Here is a 27,023-nt window from a genome sequence, read left to right on the forward strand (position 1 = left end):
GCGTGGCGTCAACCGAACCGGGAAAACGTTTGTCGCTTCGCGCCACCACCGTCCACTCGAATAAAGGGCGAAACGTCGCGCGCAGACACGGGAATTTCCGGTCGACGCCGAGGAGAAACGCGGATCCTTCGCTGACGGGAACATTTCTCGTAAACGCCATTTCTGCCGGTGAATCGAATTCGTAATTGGGAACTTTGTTTCGTTCCAGTTGACCGTGAAACAGGTTTGGGGATTGCTGCTCGACGATGGTGTAGCTGGTGTGGGCGCAGACTGAGGGCGGGAGAAGGATACTCGGGGTGTGGAGAAGTACGGTTGCAATTTTTTTGTTTTATGCATCCAGTACAGAAAATGTACGTGTTTAACAATCTTCTGCGGATACCATTTCTTCGCATCTCTTACAATCGAACTTACCTGAAACAGGTAATTAATCGTTTCATAAGAAGAACGTATCGTATCGTTATTAACTATCGACGCATAGTCGACAAAAGCGAATCAGTGATCGAATCGGCATCATTTGATACTGGTTGAACTTTTATCGATAATAGAAAAATTATTAAACCAGTGTGTCATTTAAGTCAACAGTTCTAGATGAAACGATGTTTGCGCGGAAATCAAATTTTGAAAGGATATCGATTTTTTTACGGAAGAAACTTATGCTGGCATCTATATAGGTTCCTTTGAACCTGCTCTCATCAATCTCGAATGATAAGTTGCGTTTCTTATTTACCGACTACAACGATCTCAATCGATACACGTACAAATAAAAAGCGAATAGATTTTACCTACAAGAGGTACATAATACATTGATCAGACGATGCACTTTTCCGACCAATGGTAAGGTACATTTCGAAGTTTTCGATTTTTTATCAGAAGAGCACGATATAACAAATGAAGTGCTTTTTTTTTTTACTATTTCTTGAAAAACGATGTCACTTCTAAATTTGCAAATAATCTGTCTTTCGGCCCAGGACCATGTCTCACGAGTGATTTTCGCGTTAAATGATGCTTTATTATTCGAAGGGTGAGTAAATGAACAGATATAAAATACGTGTGCAAAATATATTGTCCGTTTCAACTAACTTTACGAAATTCGATCACAGTCTAGAGCTCTCTTCAGTCTTTTTTTGTTCTTCTAATTTCTTCTTCCTCAGAACCTTTTTGTGTTTGTTACTGACTAGATGAGCCTCCCATTGCAATTTCCCAATAAATATTCTGTCGCAGACCTAAAAAAGTAAATTCAATGTTTCGATTATTCAACGTGGATAATAAGGGTTAAAACATAAAAATATGTATGTATGTAAATATAAAACCATGAAAAATTACATTGCAATAATGCCTTTTCTTGTCGCTGCTATTAATATATTTCTGGCGCAGGATGGTCTCGTTCGAAGGTTTCTGTTCTGATTTCTCCCCTCTCATGGCAGCTTCAATTATTGCTACTGCTGGCTCGTATACGCGACTGTTCCATTGACTCGTGTCGGTGCAGTCCAATTCATAAATCAACGGCATCTGCGATCATTGAAATAATTGAAAACTGCAACATTTCCACGCATCTTCGACGAGATTTACTGCAAGGGTACCTGTCTATCGGGGCAACGAATTAAACGATTCGTGATCCACTTTTCTTGTTTCTTCGCGTACCTCTTTGTAACCAACTTCAAATCATTAATGCCCTGTTGCAGCAGTTGTTCACCCTGAAAGCGAAAGAAACGAACATCCCTTACGTTAATTGGTACTCGAATACGTTACATCTCTGAGCGCAACATGCATCGGCTCCACATCGACCACTATATAGAAACTCCACGAATTCAATAGTTTCCAAAGAAAAATGATGCCTCCAGGCAAAAACAGCGAAAGGAAAGAAGAAAAGGCGATTACGTTCACCGCTGTTGGAACCGCAACATCCAGCAAGAACCTGGAGCATCCCCTTAAACCTCTCCCTTTGATTCGATCCCTCCTCCCCCCTCTCTCTTTCTCTCTCTCTCTCTCTCCCTCTGTCACACATGTACGCACACTTTCCCTCTAAATATAAAACGTCTCGTTCGTGCAATAACGACGTTGCAGCTGTGGCGAGGAACGTGACGACGTTGCAGTTCGCTGCTTCTGCTCACCTTTTTCTCTCGCTTCTTCTCCTCGGGTAGCAAGAGGTAAGCGTGAAACTCCTTGAAGCCGATGCTCTGAAAGATGCCCGTCGTGTAATCCGCTGACCTGTAATGTAAACATTCACCGAATCGTGTCTGCGAACGGGTCAACTCGCCGGGACGCCATCGCGATCAACCCCTATTCCTCGCGGCTCGTTTCCAATTACTCTCGATTAGCTGATAACATCCGATACGACGTTTCCTCTGTTCCCTTAACTTTCAATCTTTAAGGAACGCGCGCAACAGCCCTCGAATCGCTCCCTTCCTTAATCAACCCTCTGCATCGTGCATATTGCCCAAAGATCGCCAAACAACCCCCCGCGTAAGCGGTACCAAAGCCGCTGGTAGCGATCGAACGGTAGAAACGACACTCCGTACATAAATCGATACGAGAATACGGAAGAAAAGTGTACAATATAAATATAAGAGCGTGTTACGTGTAACGAAAAGATCACAGTCATGATTCCTGCGGTAGATACTCGAAAGATATACCCCAGCTGGTCCCATCGTCTTTAAACGACCAGTGTCTCGCGAGCACGTTCTCGGTTCAGTATTCTCGAGTGGCGATCGTGTCGCGGCAAAGACTGCATTATACAGGCTAGCTGTCTTATCACGACTGGATAGTGATAGCAAGGCGAGGCGAGGCGAGGCGAGGCGAGACGAGGCGAAGCGAGGCGAGGCGAGGCGAGGCGAGGTCGAGCTTACGTGGCGGGAAAAGTCGAAGTCGTGGCCACGGCTCACTTGCTCGCACACGTGTCAATGCCAAATATGTACCTGCGAATGGCAATCGGATCCTAACGACGCCGTGGGCGTGTACGAGAAACGCGCGCGCGTATTTCGTGAACCGTGGACGAACCTCGACTCTCCGACCGGACCAATTTCGTGTCCGACTGTCTGTCGCTGGTTAAACCATGAGACAAGCTTCGATGTTCGGGTGTAGGTTGGGGTTTTGGTGTTTGGCCTGTGCTTTTTCTTCGCAGTGTTGTTGGTGACGCAAAGTGGACAAACCTCTTCTCCGAGATGTTCCTTTCAAATTAGACTATTTTTGTTCACGTTAGACAGAGAGTTGCTTCACTTTTCACCGCAACACCGTGCAGGCGTTGACATCAATCTTTATCATTCTCTGACGGGAATATAATATCCCGCTACCTTCTTCGATGCTAAAAATACGGGGACGTCGGTCCAGGAAACGGTAGATTAATGATTCCATTAGAAGAATCAGATGAAACGTTAATTCCTTTCGAAAACTCATTTTTCCTCGGAGCATTTCGCGTCAATTATACCTACGAATCGTGTAAAAATAACCGTTCGCGTCGCGGAGAGTCGTTATCAATCGTATCGACGAACGATAAACCATCGGAATTAATGAGAAACGCGTGCCGCCGTTTCTGCAGCAATGACGACAATTTTGCGGTACCAATGACAGGTGCACGGTGTTGATGACGCTCGGCCACAATGGCAGTAGCACCGGTAATTAAGATAACAGCGGTGACAGTAATCATTATCACGAATACGTAACTGGTAGAAAACTATTTTTACTACTTGTTGCCAGGCAGCTCCTGGGTATCGTTCACTTTTTCACGCGTTAGAGGTTATCAGGTTCAAGACAGATAAGTCGTTATACCTGTATCTTATGGCTCACCATAAACTATACGATTGTCATTCTCTATCAATGATAACAAGTCAAATACTAGTGATTTTATCGTTTGGAACGATACAAAGAATTCGAAGGCAAACAATGCGAAGGTGAACGCTCGTAGAAAAGAAGAATAAAAACCTCTCGCATAATAATGCCTTCCTCGTTGAGAATAGTTCCCTGTACAGAGCGATCGAGAAAGGGATCAGACTGCTCCTTAAGGAGGATCGAGTCGATGCATCGAGACGTCTACGAACGCGAGCATTCGTACTATGTTCGCGTCTATGAAGTAATCGTTATTGATACCGCTAGTAATCTCACATTGACGACACAACTAGCGATTACCGCAGGCCTTTAAATAAATCGCGGAGGATCTTTTGAAACATCGTGTACACGAATCGAAATAAAGTCTTATCGTTGGTGAACGTCAGACCGTCCTCACCGAACGCTCCTCTCTCTCTCCTCGTACAATGTAGAACGCGGAAAGTTGACAAGTTGATCTGAATTAATGCGGGCCGTGCATACGACAAGGCGAACTTCTGGTTGAACGAAAATCGCGGCTCGATCGAGAGCGTCGGATCTACTTGACAAGTCTCTTCGCGTTCCCACTTAATGAAATTTTACACGCATCGTTTCACGCGATTGCGTCGCTCGTGTCACTCGGCTACTCTGTTATTTTTTCATGTAATCGTACAACGCTGGGCCGATACCGTTGAATACATTTTAATCGTGGCGATATTTCATATATCTCGAAGCTGGGCGCTTTCAGAATCGGTAACTGAGAAAAATTGAACAACGACCGCGACGATCGGCCGATCCATTCATTAAACGCAGCAACTTTCCATCCGTCGAGGCACGTGCGAGGATAAATCAATCATTCGGAGCCGGTTTTCCCGCGGGTTTTCCGTCGTGTCCGCTACTTACAATCGGAATCATCGACGCTGTATCCTGATTAACGCGAGATACAGAGAACCGCTTAATTTGCGTACAAACGCGAGCTACGCAGGCTACGTCGAGGAATAACTGAATCGTTCGATTCACGAGAAACAGCCTAAGGACATCGGTATTTTCAATGGACAAACAAGTTTCTTTTTCCTCGTATTCGGGATGCGAGAGAATACGAGTTTCAGGGAAGCATCGAGGAAAATTCCCCCTGGTTGGTCGAAGAACATTTTCTTGTTAAATACGCGGATCGTCGAATAGATTGAAAACAAGCTCGGGCGCCGCATAAAATTAAATACCGTTTATTAGCTCGGGGTAATCGGTAGACAATTTGCTAGCGTCGTAGAACTTTCGTCTAATTAACTCCGCGGGGCTGATCTCGCATTGGCGAGCGCTATATTAATCGCACCTGCTTTCTGAAACTTTGATGTTCCAGCCCGTGACGTCACATCCGGCAGAAGTCGAGCAGGCAAGTAGGAGCATTTGCATAATACGAGACATGCTACTTGCAGAAATGCGCGAGTGTCGGGCTACGTAAGTAGGAGCGAGACCCGTGGAAGAGAGGAATCGCATCGGGAATAAGCGAAGAGAAGAGAAAAAGAAATAAAAAGAAGCGAATGCGTGTGCGATGCGCAGCCATCGTAAAAATGCTTTTACGCGACCTTGTGTACGCGTTACATATGCGAACTATAATGAACTTGTGCGTTCTGTTACACGTGCGAAGTTGTCAGGCGCCGTAGGCTATGAACGTATTTACAACACGTGACTTTTACGCGGTATCATTTTTTCCTTTTCAGTTATCAGTTTCGTTTTGTAATCGCACCTACGACGGCTGTCGCGCACGACGCATTAATTACTCGAAAAATGAATTATTTGGAGCGCGCGAGGGAATACTCGAAACTGTCGTCGGAGTTATCGCGTGTCTGTTATTTTTGTTTTCATTGGAAGCAATTGGAACGTCGCAGAAGGGAAACGTGCTCGTGGCGTCTTGGTACCTTGGCAACAACCCCCGAAGGGGTGAGGACGAATTTAGAAGACCCGTAAAAGGTGTAACCCCGTTCGATATCGGGTGATAAAAGAAAGAAATTCCCATGAACTTGTTCGAGACGGCGATGTAATTCAGTCGGAACCTCCTCCCTGGCTGGTTACAGGTTGCGTACCGTACTCGCTTATTGCACGTGCCGTGGCGAAGCCGACTGCAAATTGGCCAGACAGACGGTGTAATTTGCATAGCCGCTGGTGCAGCGGTGCGATGCGCCGTTCACGGGCCTGGTTTGCAACGCACGCCGCGCGTACACGACCGGCGATAATTAGCGATAATTGTCAGGGAGGGTATTAAGCGTCGATCGAACGACCGGAAAGTCGGTGGATTCTATCCCAGCCGACAGGGTAGCGAGGAGAGGGTGACGACTAATGGGGATAGAGAGAGGAAAGAGGAAGCGAACGAGTGGTAATGGAGGCGAGATAGCGCGAAAGATCAGGGTGAGGAAATGAAAAGGGGCAAGAACGGGCGGATTGCTGGCTGGTCTTCGAGACGGTAGTAATTTTCCACTGACACGTCGCGATCGGATCTGAATTAACATTTTTCCCTCGGACCGTTCGTTTTACATCACAACGGACGGTGGCTCGTCGGCGGATCTAGAATTTCGCATTGTTTGTAAACGACAGTTGCACGTTTTCTCGTGGTACACAGCCTCGACAAGGGCTCGGTTTACACCGTTCTCATCGAGTCATCGAATTCCGCGAGAATCAGGTAGCACCCGCGAAACACTGCCGCTTATCCGTTACCTCTGTCTGCGTCATTCGATGGAACGGAAGGTCCAGCAAACTTCGGAACCGTTCGAAAGGACAAAAGTTGCGCGGAAGAACCGATTACCAGAGGGGTCGAGGGAGGAGACGAGAAAGAATGTGGATCTGGCATTTAAATACGGTCGAGTAGAATTTCCGTTATAGGAAGTCTCGCTGTCGTCACGATTTGCTGTCGAAAAATTGAATTGACGCGCAGAATGTCGCCTCTGGTATAGGATTAAATTGTTCGTTGAAAATCTGATCCTCGTTTCTACTAACGATACTAACTATTTTCCTCGGAAGCAATAATTTCGAACCGATTCAAGGTGATTCTGTTGCATACCTTACCAGCAGCAACACAATCGATTCGCGAGAAATTCATTTCGCCTGGATAAGCGCGGCGAATGAAAAATGCCGTAGACAACGGGAATGAAACGTTTCCAGTCTCCTGTTGCCCCATTCGCCGGATCGCGGACAGAACCGTTACCGGAGAGAACTATCGATTTGTTTAAGCACCGTTTGCATCATACATCGGTAACGCACCAGCGAAATATCGATGCCATACGTGTGCGTAACAGAATTTGACAATCCGTGCCACGATTAAGGAACGAATACAAGGGAAACCGATGGAAAAACAAAGTTTTTCGCGTGTTAGAGTAGTAGAGAGGTCGACCACGACTACCGTGCGTTTCCAGCAAATAATTGGAAAAATTTCCATCGGTTCGCACGTTCAAATCAAATATTCCGAAAACATCGGTTACCGGAAGTTTGCTCATTTTTCGATTACTTAACCCTGTTTGTATTCTCCTTCGCGATACTCCTATCCGAGGAGTGGATCTTTTTAGTAATTCCAGGGAGAGGAAATTTGTTCGATAAATGCCACGCCAATTAACGTCGTCCAATGCCAGTTTTAATGAGAGAAATGAGCAAAGGAGGATTTCACGCTAACGAATACATTAAATGAAGGATAAACGAATAAAAAGAGCTTGACGCGTAGTAAGACGATAATGAAAATATTTAACGCGGCATTCCCCTTGGAATATTGTTCGCGTAAATACTGAAAATGCCTTGGAATAATTTATTCCTGGTGTCGAGGAATATTTAATTTTGTCGAAGGCGAGGTTACGCGTGACAAACAAGAGGATACATTTAAATTTCATTATTGTCTTAATTAAGACGCAGACGCGATTTTCAATTTCCACGTTAAACCGTTGCCCGAACGATTCGACGAACACCCGGTATACTTTTCCTCGCGGTTGGCTAACTTCCTTTATTTTCACCCGGGCATCCGGTCGACGCGCTCGCGATTTCCGGAAGCGAGTAAGGCGAGAGGCGAGCGAGCACAGCCTTCATTCACAAAGGCTGCTTACGAATCACGTGTACTCGCTATGCACACGTGACTCATGAATTTCGAGCACCGTGAAATACCCTGCGCCTCGAACGCGTTGCTCTTGTTTCGTCGCCGAATTCGAATCGACGACCGCTTCTCCATTTTTGCCGTATTTCAGCGTGATCGACGAGACGAGAGATAGATGAAAAGATTTCACGTGAGAAGATAATGAGTCGTTTAAGCAATCTAGGCAGGAAAAGGAGGAGGGGGCGTAGCGATCGAGAGCACGGTCCAACCGCGTGGACCACCCAGTATAAAAGGAAATTTTCAAGCGAACGGCTCGACTCGAACGGTCTGGCGAGCATGGATCGTAGGGTATACTCAACGAAAAGAGAAGAAAAACGAAGGATAAATCCTTGAACCGACAGACCGGGCTCGCGTGATAGAAAGCACTTACCGATATAACTCGTGCACTTACGTGTTGGACTTAATCCGTTGCTCGTTGTACCGGCGATGAAAGTCAAGCAGTTCCTGCACCAGACCGGTCTCCAGCATGGCATCGACCCTGCTCTCCAGCCGCTCGTCGAGGACTTTCTGTAACAATTTCGGAGAAACGGGACTCGAATTAATTGGCCGCGATCCACCGACGTGTCGGCCATATTAAGAAACGCTCCGTTATCGGTTACTTTCGAATTATCTCCGACCGTACATCTCGTTCGTCCCCGCATTTCGTCTAATTATCCGCGAAAGGACCAACGAAATACCGACCGATACCTTTCTCTCCTATTCTGACAGCCACCGATCGCGTTATCATATGCCAATAGTTTCGAGTAAATGTCACATTTCACACCCACGATTGCATCGTGGTGTCGATCGAACGATTCGAAACGAGTACCGTGGGTGTTTCACTCTCTTTCGAACAGTTTACCGCTTATTGTTAGTTTCGCACTTTTCAGAGAATCGAGGCACACGTCGTGGGCGATCCTCGTTTCGGATTTTATTTCGTTGAAAATTTCGTCGAACAAACGGCCGAGAACGTCCAGCATCGAAGGCGATATCGTCCATTGATGAAATCGTCGCTGGTCAACAGGCATCTCGACATCAACGAAGCGTGCGAGTTACATGCGCGTTCGAAGGCTAACCCGTAGCATTAGAAAAAAAAAAAGGGAGGAAAGGAGGGCCGTCCATCGTGGCCATTGACAGATTTTGAAATTCCTTCTCTCCTCTACCTATCTCATCTTTGATGTGTACCTGCTAATAGCTAAGACGCGTTAGAAAAGTTCCGTGTCCTCGAAGTCGAGCTCGCGCAAAATCGTTCACTGGTCAGCCGTGTCGCGTCGAAGACGGTAAACCGTTTTGGCGTGACTCGATTTCTCAAGTACGCGTCAGAAGCGTACGAAAGGGGAAAAAAAAGAGAAGGAGGTGTCAACGCGGTTGCAAACACCGTGGAGCATTATTACAAGGATCATCTCGATCCTTGATCCGGCTAATTAAGAGAAGTTTCAGCGGAGTTTACCGTCCATGTTATTCTCCCAGCGGCAATTAAAAATATTTTCTCGAGAAAGAGAGAGAATTAAAAGTAACAAAAACGAGCCGCGCGAGAGAAATAAATTTGCGAGTCATAAATCGTCTGGAGGACGGTCCTCCGGCAGTTATAAATAATGTTACGACGTCGCATCGGTCCGCCTTAAGGTAGATGGAATGTACTTGATCGATCGCGAAAGAAATCTTTTAACTCGAAACGTTAGAAGGTGCGCGTTTCACCGTGGAAAGTGTATGCCTAAAAGTTAGCACGATCCTGTCGAAAGCAAATACTCGCCCGAGCACATTTTTTCATCTCCTCTTCTGTTCCCCTTTTTTTGCTTCGATCGCGGACCACCAACCACGTTGTACCGTGGTCGTTAACGTTTCGATGAAACGACAAGTCCGAACGATCAGATAAATATGCGAATGTCAGATCGGCGGAGCTATTAATATTCGCGCTAGGAGCACGCACCGCGATAAATCTCTGATCAATTTCGTTCCTTTCGAGTGTGCACCGTTCGCCAGTGTTGTTCGGTGTCGTGTAATAACGGTTAGCGACGCGTATCGTTGGTAGGATTGAAAAATGATAGGGATTACCGATGGGATCGCGGCAATTAGAAGACGCGGGTCGAGCGGGTAGTGGGGAACGCGGACGCGAAACAGCTCCCTGGACAGCGGCGAATCGTTCTCACGCTCGTTCACGGTTAAAACGCGACCTCCGCAACCCGTTCCGGGCCCACTTTAAATCGTATTTAAAGAGCCGGCGGAGCTCGCGAGCTGCACACGTGCGCCTCCACGGTTTCATTCATGGCCGGTTAACGTGTCAATGACGCAAGATTCTCGCTCGACGCGAGCCGAGTCGCGCTATTCGATGACCACGCGGCCGCGCACACCACTGCCGATCGGATCAATGAGAGCAACGGTGGACAAGGATTTCAAGACTCGACCCGGCGATCAACGGAGAACCAGGGGAGAAACGACCAGGGTGGTTTCTTGAAAAATGTGTCCGAGCCACACGCCCCCGCGGTGGAAACGCGCATGCTTGGCATGGGTCGACGATACGAGGTCTTCGACCTTGCCGGCCGTAGTTTTTAGCGCCGTTCGTTTACTATAAAGACACACAGTAGACGACAATAAAATGCCAAACCTTGTTCAAATACACGGATCGCTCGGGTGTATCCTATATTGTTCGTATAAAAATTTCGCAAACCTCGCGTAGTTGAATTACAATTTTTGTATAACCTTCGAGGTATACTTTCTAAAGTAGGTATGCGCGGTCGCGTAATTAATGCAAGTGGACGGAGTGGGAAATAAATCATTGATTAAGAAACCAAGGCCAGCGTTTTCTAAATAACGCTACCTAACGTCGGTGGTTTGGGTAGTTTTCATCGGCGTCGGGTCTTCGAGCGTCTTAGAAATCGAGCGGCGCACTCAACGAATGGTTTCGTCGTTCGTATATATCCGTACGGTCCCGGCCTCGTACTCGAAATAATCCAGCATAATTAACGCGACTCCATGTCGGCGCTAAACGTTAAAATAAAAGCCGGGAACGGAGCACGTCGCTCACCAGTCAATTATAGCCCCTGTTCGCACGAAGGTGGCGGTATCTCGACCAGGAATAGTCGCCTAGCGATTCTTTACGAACCAGGAAACCGATAACTAATTACCGTCCAAAGTAGCGCGTGATAAATGAAACGGCAAACAATCAACGAATTTAGAGTTACGAGCCACCGTAACCGTATCATCGTTTTACTTCGAGTTATATAAACCGTTGTAAATAGCGCGCGATACAAATTCTGTTACAATTGTCCTATGTAAAATACGACTTAACCAACGAAAAAAGAAACGGAGACATCGAATAAGTTACGCGAAGCTACGACAGGCGAATCGGTAACAGTCGCAACTGCTTTATGATGTAACGAAAAGAGAGGCGAGGATTCGAAGCGTTCGTTTCGAAGCGTCGCGGCCGGCAGAAAGCGAAGGAAACGGAGAGCTGAAACTAGAAAGCCTCGTGCTCGCTAGTCGACGCCGACCAAAACGGGCCAAGGTCCTCCACCTAGAAGAAACAGAAATGAAAGACGAGGAGGAATGTGAGCGCGTGTGAATTTTCGCGACCCTGTTCTATTCGCCCATTCGAGGCTCGAACGTTAGACCTCGTGCTGGAACGGAACGAAGGAACCGTGTCGATGACCCGGCTTTTCGGTAAAATAGGATATTCGGGCACCGGCGAACGAGTGCTCCGAGATGAAAATAAACGTTCAGCTTCGCCTCGTTCGTCGAACAATGCAGTTGGTTCGACGGAATTGAAAGCGCCACCGATCGGTGGAAATAAATTGAATTCGATCGAACGATGATTTACGCCGTCGATATCATTGAGCAAATTTATCGTCTCAAGGAGAACGTGAAACGCGCCACTTAATTGTGCTATCTACGATAATAGCCTCTGTCGTTAAGGTTCGAACGTTGAATAATTAAGTGCAAGTTTTTTACAAGCATCGAATTTAAAATAAAACTTGCACAAGGATTGCTAGGAACAGGCTAGTAGTCGTTCGACGATGTAAAACTAAACGAATACGAACGAATATTTCGAACGATCGACGCACGAAGAACCAGCGGCAATCGAAAGGATCTAAGCGCCACCAAAATGGCCGACGCGGTCGCCTTTTCGGAGCCAGCCCGCGGAGTACGACGCTCGTCGATCCTTTTAAAGAGGAGAAGTCGCGAGACGGAATACGTGAGAAATTGTTCCGCGAACGAAACTAGACCGTGTGCCTTCCATCAACTTTCTCGTAACCGAATCAAAGTCGGAAGCTGCTAAAGTTCTCCCCATCGGCTCCCGTGGCCATGGTCACGTTTTTTTCCCTCCAGTTTCGCGTTATTAGATGCGTTTAAGATAAAGACAGATTTATCGCGTCGGCGGGGATTTTTTGCGATCACCGGCGACCTTTTCCCGTTTCAACGATCCCGTCTGAAGGTGAAAAAGTCAACGAGCCTGGGCTAGGCTCGATTTGGCAAAACACGCACGCGCCTCGCGTACACACGTGGGCGTGAACGTTCGATTCTTCTTCTCTCGGACGGATCCGCGTTTCCCAGAAATCACGTGCTCGATGCCCAAATGCGATAACCGCCCGGCCCTGACATTCAAATTTTTGCGCGCGGTTCCGTCGAGGATACGCAGCCGGGCGAACAGCTGACGGCCGTCAGGCGAAAAATCGACTTCGACTCTGGCTCGATAAGATAGATCCGACTGAATGACTGGACAATAAGCGGTTAAGAACGAGCGGTTAGCGTAATTTGCAGAAATGATTTTCGTGGAAAATCAGGGCATGCCCAGGGCGTCGCCTTGGCGCGGGCTGCGGTTTCGTGAGAACAGTGGGCCGATTCTCGCCGCGGCAAAAACCGACCGCCGCGGATGGACGGGTGGCAGAATAAAACGGATAGGAAGGTATTGAAAAAAAATTGCCAGGCCATCGGGAGCGCCTCTGGCGTTCGATAAACACTCGGTAGACAACGCCACGGCGTACCGACGCGAATTTCTACGCTAATGATGCGCCTTCGGCTGGGTTTCGTGCGCAACAAACGCGTAGCAAATACTCGGCTGCTAATTGCGCGGACCTCTCGGCGTAATTGAATCGTTGAAACGTATCGGTTCGCGATGGCTAGCCTGGCGAAGCAAAATCGACTACGAAACGCGAGAGATATCCGATAGGAACGGTGTCGCGAACCGGGGCCAATTAAAAGGAGAAAAATCGCGATAAAAACAGGTGGTTCTACCCTCGAGAAGGTTTGGAATCTCTGGGAAGGAGGAGGGATCGGAGGGAAACGGGTAACCCTAATGGCGTCCTGGCGAGACAAAATGAGAGGCACGCACCGAGGGGCCCACCAAGGGAATGCCGGGCCGCGTTCCCGGCGATGCAGCACACTGGCCAGGTTCTCTATTTTCGACGGCAGCTCCCTGCGAACCCGCTAGACACGCCGATTCCTCGATCAAAGGGGCGTTACAGAGAGGCCAGCATAAATTCGTTCGCGTGTATTCGTGGTAGAGACTCACCTCGGGAACACTAGCCTTGGCATTATGCTGTTCCGTTCGAGCTCGATTTTATTTTAAGACCTCACCGCCTCATGCGCCGGCGGGAAACATTTCGAAAATCATCTCGACGCTTCTTTCTACCAACGATTCTCCTTTCCTCGCGGAATTTCCTTCCTTCGCGAATTTTCCTCTAACCGCGTCTACCTCGCGTAATTATCACCGCGGATAGTTGAGAACCTCTGGTTGGGTATGTCGAATACCGTGGGGGTCCTCGTCGTTACTAAACTCGATTAGGCCGCTTCGAATTCCAAAAGGATAATATTCCTCGACTATGTAGAAGAATGCAACGGTGAAGGGAGCGCAGTTATGAATATACAAAAAACCTTAATTAAGAAGAGAATCTTCGAGCGTTTCTAATTGCAGATTCGACGATTTCCGAAAGTCGATTGCGACACCGCTTAAAGTATACGTACGGTGGTGATCTATGGGAGAAAGGTCTCGCGAATAAGACAGTCGAGGAAGAAGTTCGTAACGCACTTGTCGCAATTTTTTTAGCGGTCTGGAGATATCGTCGCATGTGGTCTTACGTTATCGCGAACACGAATCGGTAGTCTTGGCTTTTTTCGTCGGACTCGACTCCTTCTACAACTTTATCCGCTATTCGAGACCGACTAATTAACTTTTACTTCGGGTACTGTAACATTCTTTTAAACCGAGAGCGTACGGGATACGAATTTACCTTCTCTCGAGGCGAGCTTATGGTATCGAAGTCTCGTTTCGGATCGTAGAAATGCGAATAGAAATAAACTATCCACGTCGACGCAGAGAATAGGCGAGATAAAGGTCTGCATACCAAAGTCGGCAATTTCCTTGCGCGTATCGAGGGTAGTTAACTACGCCGCCCAACCCCGTTTCTATTGTTGCGAAAGTGACAGCCAACGAAACGACACGATTACCACGATCGCCGCGATAAAGTAGTAGCTGGAAAGTATACGAAACGATCGGGAATGTACGTTTTAATTAGTTGCTCGCCTACGATCGATCGATCTACGACTACCACCCTCTTCGTCTGCGATTAAACGGTTCCCGTCGATTAGAAATGACGCAGTCAGACGTCTCGAAACCCGATTCTAAACACCGTCAGCGTTTCCACGACGCTCGTTCGATCGTTCTACGTGTAATCCTCCTCCGCCACACCGATACGACACCCGTAACGTGAATTGACTCGTAGCGTACAGGTACGTTTCGACCTGATAAATTATCGTCGCTGCGCGAACCAGTCACGGATTAAGCGTTCCGACTTCTCCGAGGAGGAATTTTAATGGCTCGACTTTATAAAGACCAAGGTATTCGCTTATTTATAGAATTTTACCCGATACGGGTGAAATTCATGGACTCCTCCGGCCAGGTATGATAAAAGTGAAAGTCGCTCGACCACGTGGGAGACACGTTTCTTCGGCTAACGTCAGTTAGAACGATGTTTGTCGAATCGTTCGATATCTCTTGTCTCCCGTGCGAAGGATACGGAAATCGATCGATCGATCGGTGGAAAGCTCGATCTCGCGCGGATCCTCGCAGAATCCCGTGTCGAGTGAAAGGAATATGGGTCACGGTGAGAGGAGGTCGAAGCGTCGAAGCCAGGAGAAAATCGAAATCCAATCCCGGTGGTGCTCGTTTTCCGGATTTTATTGCTGGCGTATATCTCGCGGATCCGGCGAGCACGGTGGTTTCAGAGACCGTGGCACGCATGGCATTTCCGACAGCTCGCGCTCCGACACCCGGAGGATACGCCCCGAGATCAGGCGGTTTTTTATTCAACAGCCGAATTCGCATCGCGCGAGTGAAAGCGAAATGCTGCGCGGCATGGGAACGGATCGACGGGATTTTCATTTTTCTCGGTACTCTCTATCTATTCCTATGGGATCCGTTAAATAATTGACAACCATTTACCGCCTCGTTGTTAATGTCGCCTTTCAAACCCTCGACTATCTTCCCGCTTTATCATTTAAACGCGCGCCTCTATCCCGACCGCAGAGACCCGCCGATAAAACAGAACCGCTAGACTAGATATCTCCATTAGCAGGCTAAAAGCTCTAATGGAGGCGTCAGATCGAAAGTAACAGGTTCACCAGGGACCAAGAAACGGCACCGGTCGCAGCCCCTATAATTGCTTTATTAATAGCAACGTGTTCGCGTTAAGAGCTCGTTCCTGCGTTCGTTCATCGTGGGAGGCTGGTGGTTTCATTTTAAGAGGCGCCATCCCCGCTAAATTTCCACACCGGAACGAGAAGTCTGTTGAGAAATTGACGACATCGAATATTTCATTCGCGGCTAGCTATTATTTTAACAATTCGCCCGGTGGATTGAAATGGAACTTACGCGACGCGCTATCCGTTTATGAGCGAGCTCGAGCACTTAGCCGAGCGTATTAGCGGCAACTTGCTTAGCAGAGTGGAAGCGTTCACGTGGGTCGGGCGCAGTGTGACACATACCCGGTGTCGCTAAATAAAACCGGTAGTTTTCGAGGGCGTGACGTCGCCGGCAGGAAGTGACAACATATCCTCGTTGCCTATCGAAAGGAGCGAGCGAACGCGTATGTACACCGTGCGACAGGTGGTATTCACGTGGCGTCACCGGAGATTTTACTTTACACCGACGCAACGCCACCAGCGTACGGACGATCGACGCCCATAGTAACGCGTCGAGGAGGCAGGGGGCCAGAGGGGATCGCTTGAATGAAATCGATCGACTACGCGTAGTAATTCCGAACGTTGAGCCACTGCCTTAGAATTCTTTCATTGGTACCGAGTTCGCATGTTAAGCGCCTCCCCTTCCATCCCCGTACGATCATCGATAATATTTATGGATCCTGTTTGACAATAATATTTTCAACCAGTTTCGTTGCTTTAATATTGGCCACGGGAACAAAAACAGGAAGTTCGATCTTTCCGTTCGATCGACGTTACGTGCTCCGCGAGAAGCTTGTTTTGTAACGATTACACACTTTGCGCGCACGTTCGACACCGTACACCGGTACCCTGAGGGAATAAGGGAGATCGGCGATGAGACGCCCCTAAAACCTGGATAGGAGCACCCATTCGGAATATCGGCTGGTCCGCGCGCTCCCCCGTTTCAAACACCGAGCGATAACCTGTTCGCAGGCTAACCACGAACCCCAACAACCTGCCGCCGAAAATCTCAGCTGAATCAGTCAGTTTCGTAGCGTCAGTAATGGTCCATCGCTGCGCACGTAGTTGAGCAGTCGGTTGACTATGGAGGAGGCAGCGTTCGCGGGCAAAAATACCTCGAACCTCTTCTGAACAACCTCCCCCAGGCCCCGACCCTCCATGGATTCATTTGGCGTGATGCTTGCAGGAAGTGACGACACATCCTCGGCATGTGTCTCGGGAACTCGGGAGTGTACGTGTGCGCGAAACGGCAGCTGTCGTCCAAGTGGCATTCCCCGGTTAAAGTTGCGATTCCTGTTGCGTGCGATCGCGCGAAAGGGGTTAGCAAGAAGAGTTCGCCAGGAAGGAACGAGACGGAGCGGTCGAAGAAACGGTCTGCCACGCGAAACACCGCGGCGGGACCTCGGAGCCGGTGGAAAATTGAATGGAAAATTTCAAATAAAATACGTAGACGAGTAACAAACGTCTCGCGCGAATGCACTGTGCATTTCAAAGAATATTTTTATCGGTTGGCGAAATAAAAATATTTGTGGGGGACGATAACGAAGGAGGAGGAGGAGAAGAAGAAGAAGAAGAAGAAGAAGGAGGAGGAGGAGGAGGAGGAGGAGGAGGAGGAGAAAGAAGTAGTGGCGGGCAAAGTCGGCGTGGAATCGCCAGATGCGCGGCACATTTTAATTAACGTCCAGACATCCTCCGAGACGGGTGACCCCGAGCTCAGGGCCATCCGATGACCCTTTTCCCAGCTATCTCTCTCGCACGAGTCCTGGGGAACGGATAACAGGAAGCGGCCTTCCCCCTTTTAGCCTCGAGGAATAAGATCCGGCGGGTTCGCTCCTCGCGCGATAATGCCTTCGTGATAACTTTTAACGCGCCTCTTTCTGAACGCGATCCCCGAATATCAAAACGGCGACTCGGCTTTCGGCGAACCGGGTAAGTGCCTCTTTCCTCGAACGAGAGCTTCTTCCTACTTGATATCTCGTACTTGTTTGTTTAACCCATTCGCGCGTGTGCACGCTTCGGGTTCAATTCCCTTTTCCCTTTTTCCTTTCTTTTTTTCGAAAGACAAACTTGCGGCCGCAGCTTTCGCGCCTTATACGAACACGGTAATTCGACGGTCACAGCCGCTTCTCGTCTGGGAAAGTTGTACCGCATAAAAAATTCTCTTCTCGTGATATCGCGATACCTTAACACGGTTGTAAACTTACTTAAACGTTCAACGTCTTCAACGTTTAGCATACCTGCTCCCGACGCTTCTTCTATTTCAATGAGAATTAATTGAAAAAGATTGCGAAATTATTGTACACTTGCTACAAGCGTCCACGTATAATTTACCATCGGCTGAAAAGCTTTCGACCGAGGTCCATCTGTAGCCAATGTCGCCGCTTTGTAATTCGGAGTCATAAATTCGGACAAGTTTAAAAATACACTTTAGTGAAAGTCCAACGTTTCTTTTACTCTTGTCAATAACCGAAGGAATAAGCGGGCATAATAAGCGAGTATTACGAGAACGTCCGCGATAGAAGTTAGCGTATTATTCAGCAAATATCTTTTTCGAAACGGCATTGCAAAAGATTCGATAAGTAAATCGCATTATGAAACTTGGCTCTGACTGAATTTAAACGTCCATTAAAAACGTCAGCTGCGAACCCGTATTATCGAGCCCGCGTTACACATTACCGTAATTTTCTCCGACACGCGAAATATAATTTAACCAGACAGGAACGAGATGGTTAATTTTGTTCGCCAACGAATTATAAATTACTGTACGGTATTAAACGAAAAGAGCAGATGTTACACGGAAATATTCGTTACAAAGTAACGCGTTCGCTTGCAAACCAAAAAGTTTTGATTCTAAGCGCAACGCGTGTCGTTATACGTGCATTTTAACCAGAAATGGTTCCTTCTGAAACTTTATTAATCGAGCAGGAAAAATATCATTTTAATTAGTTCCAGGCGGAAACGGCGGCGATTAATTTTATCGTGACATTTAAGAGAATAACCAACAATTAGTCTGCACCCTTAAACACAACGAACGAGGCTTGTAAGAGGGAATAAGTTAATATTTTACTGTCGGCAAATTACAAATTGCTATTTAACACGCGTAGATGTTAACTGATTCGTCGGCCGTGTATCGTATTCTTCCGAACGTCATCGTAATTTAGCGGAACGAAAAACTGGAAAAACTTGATTCGACCTTGGTGAGAACGTTTCGACATAAAAATCTGTTCGAGGTTCAATTTATTGATTAAACAACCACTCGAACGTTCAACAAACAGGGCCGCGAATAAAAATGCGATATCGATATCGAAAGATCGAATATACTCGTTCCCTAGAAATGACCATGATTATCGAAACTTTTTACTTAGCTTTACTTTACACGCAAGCGTAAACTTACTCGAGCGAGTAAATCTCTGGACAATAAACGGTTCGTAAAGCGAAAGAAGAAATTCTACTCGAGGGACGTACCGTCTCGTCGATAACGAAAAGAAGAAGCGAATTAAACGGGAAATCAAATATCGAGGCGGACGCGTTTAATTGCCGGCTGTATCGTCGACAAGTGGATCGAGCAAGTTCGTAAGAAACGCGGAATTATCGGGCATTTTTCCGCTCGAGACTTTTTCCACCGAGTCGAAGGACGATAAACGATCGGATCACGTGCAAATAAACTCTATCGTGGCTCGTCGCAATCTGTGCGAGCAAACATGGAATACGAGCCGAGTAGGGGCTACCTTCGCGGGGCCATAACGCGCGAAAATCGTACGCGATCGAAGGAGTTCGACGAGTCCTGAGATCCGGGGTGCGTAAATTTCGATAGTCGAGTAGCTGTAGCGTCAAGATTGGAAAAAGGAGTCGTAACGCGTCCGCGTACATTCATCCCTGAATAGGTAGGCCGCGTCGCGGCGTCGTAGTTACGCGTTGAATTACGTTGCCGGCGAGCCATTCATAAAAATAACGCGGCCGACGCACGCACGCGCTACGACTACTACCGGCTGGTTTCAGCCAATCCGGTGTTACTCCGATACGATGCAACCGCGTCCCCGGAAAATCGTAGTATAGGTGTAGATAGTACGCATACACGTGCACCAGAGCAGACAGGGTTCGTCGAGGCGTACGCGTGCGCGCGTACCGTACACGGATACATTCACGTGCCGGTTGCACGTAAGTACCGGCTAGGTAAGCGTAACGCGCCAGGAAAGTAGGGAAGACGAGAAAGTGGAGTCGAATCAGAGCTCTCGGTGCTCCCCGTGGTACCGGTATTACGATACCAATGCGAAACGGACTATCGATGGGGCGACAATTCGAAACTGCACACGTACCTTTGCGCGTTCCCACGTGGAGAACGGATTTTTCCTCGCAGCAACGTAATTTCGTTCGGAGGTACGCTAAGATTGTCGCGCGGGGCACTTCTGAACGAGCAATGAGATCATTCGATTCATTCAAGTCTCTATCGATTTTTCGATCGATAAAAGGCGAGTAAACGGTTACGACGACGTTCGCGAGCGTACTCGCGACACACCGAGGAAACGTTTACCGTGTTGCGACACGGCCGTGAACTTACAGGGGCACCGGTGGCTGCAATAAAACACCACGATCGTAGCTGTGCACACCACGCGCTGCAACGCGTTCGATTACGCAGAGGGAAAATAAAAGAGGGGACACGTCGAGTTATTCGACCATCCCATTCAGCTGATAAGATAGAACGTATGCGCACACTTTCCGTATTTACGGAATAGAATCGCGCGACCAGCTCTCGAATCGGTTCTTTTAACGTTCGAGAGAAAACGAGCTTTTCTCCCAGCCGTTACAACGATGTTAACGACCAAAACTTTTGCCTCGTAGTGTATACGTAATTCCGTAATAATTACGTGGTATCCGTTGCAGGAATTATTCACAGGGATTGGTTCCTCTTTCTCATCCTCCATCGTCGAGGAATTCGCGGAGGGACGCGTGAGAGAGCGTCCTCCTCGCACGGCCCTCTATCGCCGGAAGGAAACTCGAGTTTCGCAGCGGAACACGCGAAGCGAATACGTATCGAACCACGACTCGAAAGAAAGTTAGAATAGAGAGAGAGAGAAGCAGTCAATTCGGTAAGTGTCAAAGCACTTGCAAATACGCGATTACGATCTATCGGTCGAGGAATTTTGAGAAACGTCCGTAACTGTCCGCTCTAATTCTCGAGAATCCCACGTAACGGCTAGAACATCGTTCGCGTAGGTGGTCTTAGTCAGACATTTATTTTAATCCGACCCGTTTTCCTCCCGTTCCACAATGCGGACCCATCCACATCGATAAATTGCTTCCGCGACTACGCGCACAGCTCTCTGCGTGGCAGCTGATCCTCGTATACCGTGGAAAAATTATACCCGACGTGAAATCTATCTTTTCGCTTTGCAACACGCTTTTAAATAGTCCAACTTCTAGCGGAACAAAAGATATTCCAAATTTTCAGTGAGAATTCCGTAATCCAGTTTGAATCAGTCTTGTAACGTGAAAAAATAACGCCAATCAATTATACAGATCGGTCGTTAACGTCCGACGAGGATAACGTAGGTTTTCCTTAACCCTTCCAATCGGAGTGGACTATCAATCTTCGCGTACAGAGGGAACTGATTCAACGGGGAAACTATGCCGGGAGATTACCGTTCTTTGAGTTTGTTATCTTCTTCCTCCCACGTTGAATCATATTACACGTTTTGCAGGTTGCCCTCGCGCGTGTTCAACAGAGATCCTTAATTTTCACGCGAGACGAGGATGTCGTAAATTTGTCGGTGGTAGGTAAAATATCCGCTCCCTCGGCGGTGGATGCCCGTGAAAATGGCTCGGAACGGCCCGTAAAACCGATCCACTGACACGAATTCGTGAATACGTATCGCGATAGATCGTCGGTGCCGTCGCATCGGTTGGTTCCATGTAGAAAGCGGTGCGGATACGCGTTGCGAAACGTGTATACAAAATGCGCGCAGCTTCGCCTCAGTTCGAATACTATTTCTATCGACGTTTATGCGCGGCTATATTTAACGTACCTGCACACGTCCAATTTACATTTCTACTTGATACCAAACTCTGATGTAACTCTCTCTCTCTCTCTCTCTGCACCTTCCATATGTTACCGCGGCTATTGTTCAGGATGGAGGATTACTCTAAGCTGGTGATAGGAAACGTCGCATCTGCTATTTTTGGGGCTTTCCAATATATCGAATTTACTTTTAGGATTCGACTAGAACTCGCCTATCCCTCGAACCCTGCTAAACGCGCATCGTATAAGAAAATAGCCTTTTTGAACCCGGAACAAAGCACGGGACGAGGCAGCTTTCGCGGTGACACGGTTAACGAACGGATCGGGATTCAATCGGACTCGCAGCCGAGGCCAATAACGGGAAAAGCGAATCGGTATCGCCGCTCACTCTCCCGGCTCGGAGGTGTGCGTGAAATGTGGATTGGCCCGTGGAAGGGAGCTCTTTCGATCGGCGGAGAAAAATCCGGCATTCCAAGCGCGGTTGCTCGCGAAACGCAGCCAGCGATCCGTGGACGAGCGGCGTTTGCCGAGCGCCGTTACTTAACGACCGTGTCTCTTTCAGGGAAAGTTCGAGCGCTCCTCTCCACTCGCGAGAGGATCAACGATAGAAAGGGGCGAAAGGAATCGTCCGCGGTGATCGCCGCTCGAAACCCGCTCGCGATCCTCTTCCTTCGTCTCGTCGCGCATCGTTTCCAATTCTTCTACCGATTTCACGCGACCGAAACAAGCTGCTCCCGTACAATCGTTCCCAACCATACCAAATACCTCCTCTACGTTCCTCTCTCTAATAGTAAACTAAAAATAACGAAAGCATTTTATACTTGACGAGATAAATAAATCCAGCGAGATCTTAAAAGAACAACGAATCGAATCATAAAACGGGAATCTATTGCGAAACGAGTAAACTATCACGGACATAAAGTTTCAGAGCACCTAGGCACGCATAGAACTCCGCGATGCTTCGTAAAAGATAAAAGCAACGATAAAAATGGAAAAGGAGCGGAGGAAAGGAAAAAAAAATGGAGCAACGCTAAAACACCAAGGTCTTTCTCAGAGACCATTTCTCGGAACACATTTTTCAGCATTCCTTAACGGTCGCAATTGCGTATGAAGGGGCAAATCAAAATTACCACGAAACTATTCGAGACTGGTAACGATTATTACTTAATTTTTCACCCATCAACGAACTTAGTCGTGGCTATACTCTGACCAGCGAAAGTTGGAACCAGAGGATAAGGATTCGATGGCGTAACTTCTCAGGGATGCGTGCTCGACTTGCACAGAAAGGAATACGCAATCGAATTATAAAATCGAATAGTCGACAAGTAAGCAGTGGTAGAAGATAGCTTTTGCGTCGAACCAGATGAAGAGATGGAAAGGGTGAACCCACGCGCCAACTCTCGACGGTCGAAGCATACGTGGAAGCGTGTTACTCAACAACCCCTACGGGGAAAGTTCTGATTTGTCCCAGTCTCCCGCTCTTATCCTACGACTGCGAAAGAAATTCTCCAACTAACGGCTTTGTCTGTTAACGATCTCGGTACGCAAGGCCGTTCGATCGACTTCCGATTTCGAAATCGTCCTACGAGCACCGAACTGGTATCTGGAGTGCCACGGTTTTCTACCGTTTAGCTATTCGTGTCAATGAATTCTGCAAATTTTAACCCCGTGACAGCCACCGCCGCGAGAGTAAAGTTATGCAACCGCGACCTGGTTCGTTTTACTGGAAGCTGAAAATTTTCACCGTTCCCGAGATTCGATCGTTCGTGACCTGGTATTAACCGCAACCCTATTTTCTACACGAGATCGACGTACGTGGAGTCCTCGATTTGTGCAATTTTTTTTTTTTTAGCAAAGACCTATTTTACAGCGACCTACAATCAGTCGGAAACAATTTGCACCATCCATTTGTTCGAAAAAATGTTATCCACGTATTTAAAGAGCTGCAGAAAAGCACCACGGCAGACTTAACGAGACCCAACGTAGCTACTTTGTGAAAAAAGTTGATAGCGAACCCTCGCCGCTCCGAGACTTTTTACAAATGACAAAAGTTAAACCGATGACACACGCGATACTGTCTGAAACGTCGGTACACGCGATAAATCCATTACACTTGTCGTCTCCTTTGTTATCTCGAACGGGAGCACATTTTAATCGGAGGAAACAGAAAAATATCCCGTAGAATCGAAGAAATTGTCAGTAGATTTAAGTCTGTCAGCTGCTCGATTTCCGTTCGACGTATTCCCTCGTGAAATCCCACGGTGACCCAAACCGCGCACTATCTGCGTCGCTTCAGATAACATTTGTAAATTATCAGCGGAAAGGGCGAGTGAAACGGGCGATCAGCGTTTTACGCGTAATCACAGTTTAACCTCGTAACGAAACGAAAACTCAATGGTCGAATTATCTCTAGCCCGAGCGTTAACTGCATGATCGAGCTTAACGGTTGACTGATAAACTTTATCGTTTATCGCGGTGTAGCACAATGTTATGAAACGCGCGGCACGATCGCCTCGCGCTGCCTTGAAAACGGTCAGTCAACGTCCTGGGCCCTTTCGTTCGACGAATTCTCGGGCATCGTACCTCGAAATGGTAAACGAGAAAAATTGATTCGACTCACGGTTCGCTTACCTTGTCGCATCGTAGCCATAACAAAATAGAGTTACGGTATCTGAGGGGACCACCTAACTCGCATCCACCGGCTCTTCGTTGAGCCCTCAACAGTTCCGAGTGTGTCACGCCGTGTTGCTCGAACACCTCCAACGATCTGTAAAGGAATAAAATTCTCGGTACCAGTGATGCTGTAAATCCTTAACTTGGAACAAACAAGCTTATCGCTCGACTGTTAAAGCTAGTCCGGATAACCTAATTCGTGCTTTTATTCGACAGCAGTTATTTTAGGAAATAGCTAGAACGATAATGCGATGCGAGCAGAAAAAAAAACTCTAGATATATTTTTCGTCTCTTTGTTATCGAAAGGTTATACTCGAAATCGTTTCTTTGCATTGCTTTACATAATTTATGTCTATCCGTAAGAAAAGCTACGATGAAATCTACTCGGTATCGTAAAACACTAACGCGCAACGCGACACTGGGAGAGGACCCCTCTTGGACATCCTGCAATTATTTATTTGGCATTGTAGCTATTATTTTTAGTTAAGTAGCGTACACGTACAAAAGACACCACGGTATAATGTTACAGCAATATGCACTTAAACTAGCAGACGCATAATTATCACAGCGTAACGCGACAAGATTACGCACGATACTGGAGCAAAGTTACTAATCGGCAAATGGTGAAAGTAAGGGAGGACGCGAGGGTACATCGGATTGATTTAGTTTTCCTTTTCCTGCCTTTCTTTCAAACAAATTCTAGCAACCGCTTCAAAACTGTGACCAGGAAAAAAACGTACTACTATCGATCAAGCGTTGCATATATTTTAGAAAATTTATTTCACTCGAAATTACGCGGACATGAATTTTCTTGGCTCCGCGTTTGAAAAATTACACGTTACGCGATACTTTATGCCGCTACCTTGGGAATGACACGATATTTTATAATCTTTATTTTCGTCCTACACTCCGAACACGTCGTAAAGCTTTAGTCAAATTTCCTATGTACAATAAAAGTGTTTTACGACACCTACGATAGCTGGTGTAATTCTAAAATCTACATCAACATATTTCACCTACCAATATAACAGACAATTTCATTGTCACCTCAATTATTGCTCTCGCGGGTAACGTGCTCGAAAACCGACGAAAGAGGCGACGGCGTGCTCCAAAACGGAGGCCAATTAACGTAGCTACATAGACGGAAATTTGGGCAGGTTGGTCCGTGCATTCTCGGCTGTACACGCAATGTATTCCTTATGCAACATGCCGGTTTCCGTTACGATTCGACAAAGGAGGGCTCGACGAAATCCGATCGGCTGCAGGAATCCGCCATCGATGGAGAAACGGACACTGGGATCGGAATTTTTCGAAAGTACCCTCCTGCGGCTCTTCGCCGCCCGTGGCCCCCCCTGACCGTTCATCGAGATACCAACAGCTCCGACATCGATAAACGCTCCGCCGCCAACTCTAATATTTCATGCCGTCGAATAAAGGGAATGTCTCCTGCTTTTAAAGTAAATCGTCCAATTACGGGACAAGGTTACGCGTATTTACGCAATGCTTAATAGGTATCGATTTTTCCAACGCTTAACATTCCTCCGCAACTGCCTACGAGCGTTATACAACACCTTTTTGAAAGCAAAAGCTGTACCGTCGCACGGCCGAAGAATACAATATTTTTTCCATAAATGTACGTATTACGCATCCCGGCAACTTCGCGGACGGTTTCCAACGTTTCTGCCGGATAACGAGCCTAACATGCGTTTCTGTCTAGCATAGTTCTCGTCCCGTAGCGGTGCTTATTTTTGGAATTTACACAGCGGTCCGAAGCCGGTCCGTAATCAAAGTTTTTAATGTCTAAACATCCGGTACGGTAACACGATAATTAATCCAATACCACCACCAACAGCGAGACGATTACTGGGTCAAAGCCAGCCGCGCTCACCAGCGATACGGTATCGGACGCTCGGATACATATTTCGAGCGCAAAATTCCTCAAATTCAACTCGATCTCTCGGTTTAATATCCACGCGAGTTGATATTTCAGATTCGACGGCAGGTACTTACGCACGCCTGATAAACAGCCGAAGAGGAACGCGTTTCTTAGTTACGCGAGACGCTTAGGAGTGTATTCTCACTTTTACAGGGCCATCATCGGCTCATCGACCGAATTGTCAGGCTGATCTATCCACGAGCCAATCGAGCGGGCCAGAGTTCATCCAACGAGCGTCCAGATGTCAAAACGCAAAGATACTAAGTATCTCGTTAAACCGTGTCACCGATTGACTAATTAAAACAGGGCTCTTGTGAAACTGGTAGCCTGGCAACAGATACCTCAGCGGATATCTCGCGACACCGCGACGCTATCGGCTCGTTTTGACCCCTATCTCACGATATTTCGATTACCGTGCCTCTCCTTATCGGCTTTCTCTCTTGCCCAATTATGCATTATATCTCGCTCCCCTAGGTCTCCTCTCTTATTTCATTCTCTTTCACTCCTTTTTTCTCTCCTTTTTCTTGCTCCCTCGTCGCTCTCGGTAGGGAGCGCGAATCATAAAACGAACGTTTGTTACGTAATCACGGGAGACGGTGGATAATCGAGGGCAATTGGAAAAGGTGCGAGCCAAGCGAACCGAGCGGAAAAGCGGACTTTCTCCTCGTTACAGACAAGTTAATCCATCGACACTCCGGCCATCGGAGTATTATGTCACACAACCTGAAGTCGCGTGTTCGCTGCCGGACAAATAGATCCGGCTAACCAGATCGTGACAGATGTCACTCACCGCTGCCTCTTTTTGCCTTTTCTTTCGT

At 47.4% G+C, this 27,023-nt stretch overlaps 1 protein-coding gene across 1 annotated transcript in view; it reads right to left on the reverse strand.

The window, feature by feature from the left end:
• Positions 1 to 1,023: 1,023 nt before the first annotated feature.
• The window catches only part of LOC143430091 (tRNA dimethylallyltransferase), a 53,160-nt gene continuing 27,160 nt past the window's right edge, over positions 1,024 to 27,023 (reverse strand). Inside the window, exons 4-9 of the mRNA XM_076906067.1 lie at positions 24,228 to 24,363; positions 8,316 to 8,431; positions 2,112 to 2,208; positions 1,581 to 1,694; positions 1,324 to 1,509; positions 1,024 to 1,223 (exon numbers count right to left, since the gene is read on the reverse strand). Coding sequence (XP_076762182.1) covers positions 1,095 to 1,223; positions 1,324 to 1,509; positions 1,581 to 1,694; positions 2,112 to 2,208; positions 8,316 to 8,431; positions 24,228 to 24,363 — 778 coding nt within the window. The 3' untranslated portion in view covers positions 1,024 to 1,094. The remainder of the gene's footprint in view (positions 1,224 to 1,323; positions 1,510 to 1,580; positions 1,695 to 2,111; positions 2,209 to 8,315; positions 8,432 to 24,227; positions 24,364 to 27,023) is intronic.

This window comes from Xylocopa sonorina, chromosome 13, assembly GCF_050948175.1.
Source record: "Xylocopa sonorina isolate GNS202 chromosome 13, iyXylSono1_principal, whole genome shotgun sequence".
Lineage (NCBI taxonomy): Eukaryota > Metazoa > Arthropoda > Insecta > Hymenoptera > Apidae > Xylocopa > Xylocopa sonorina.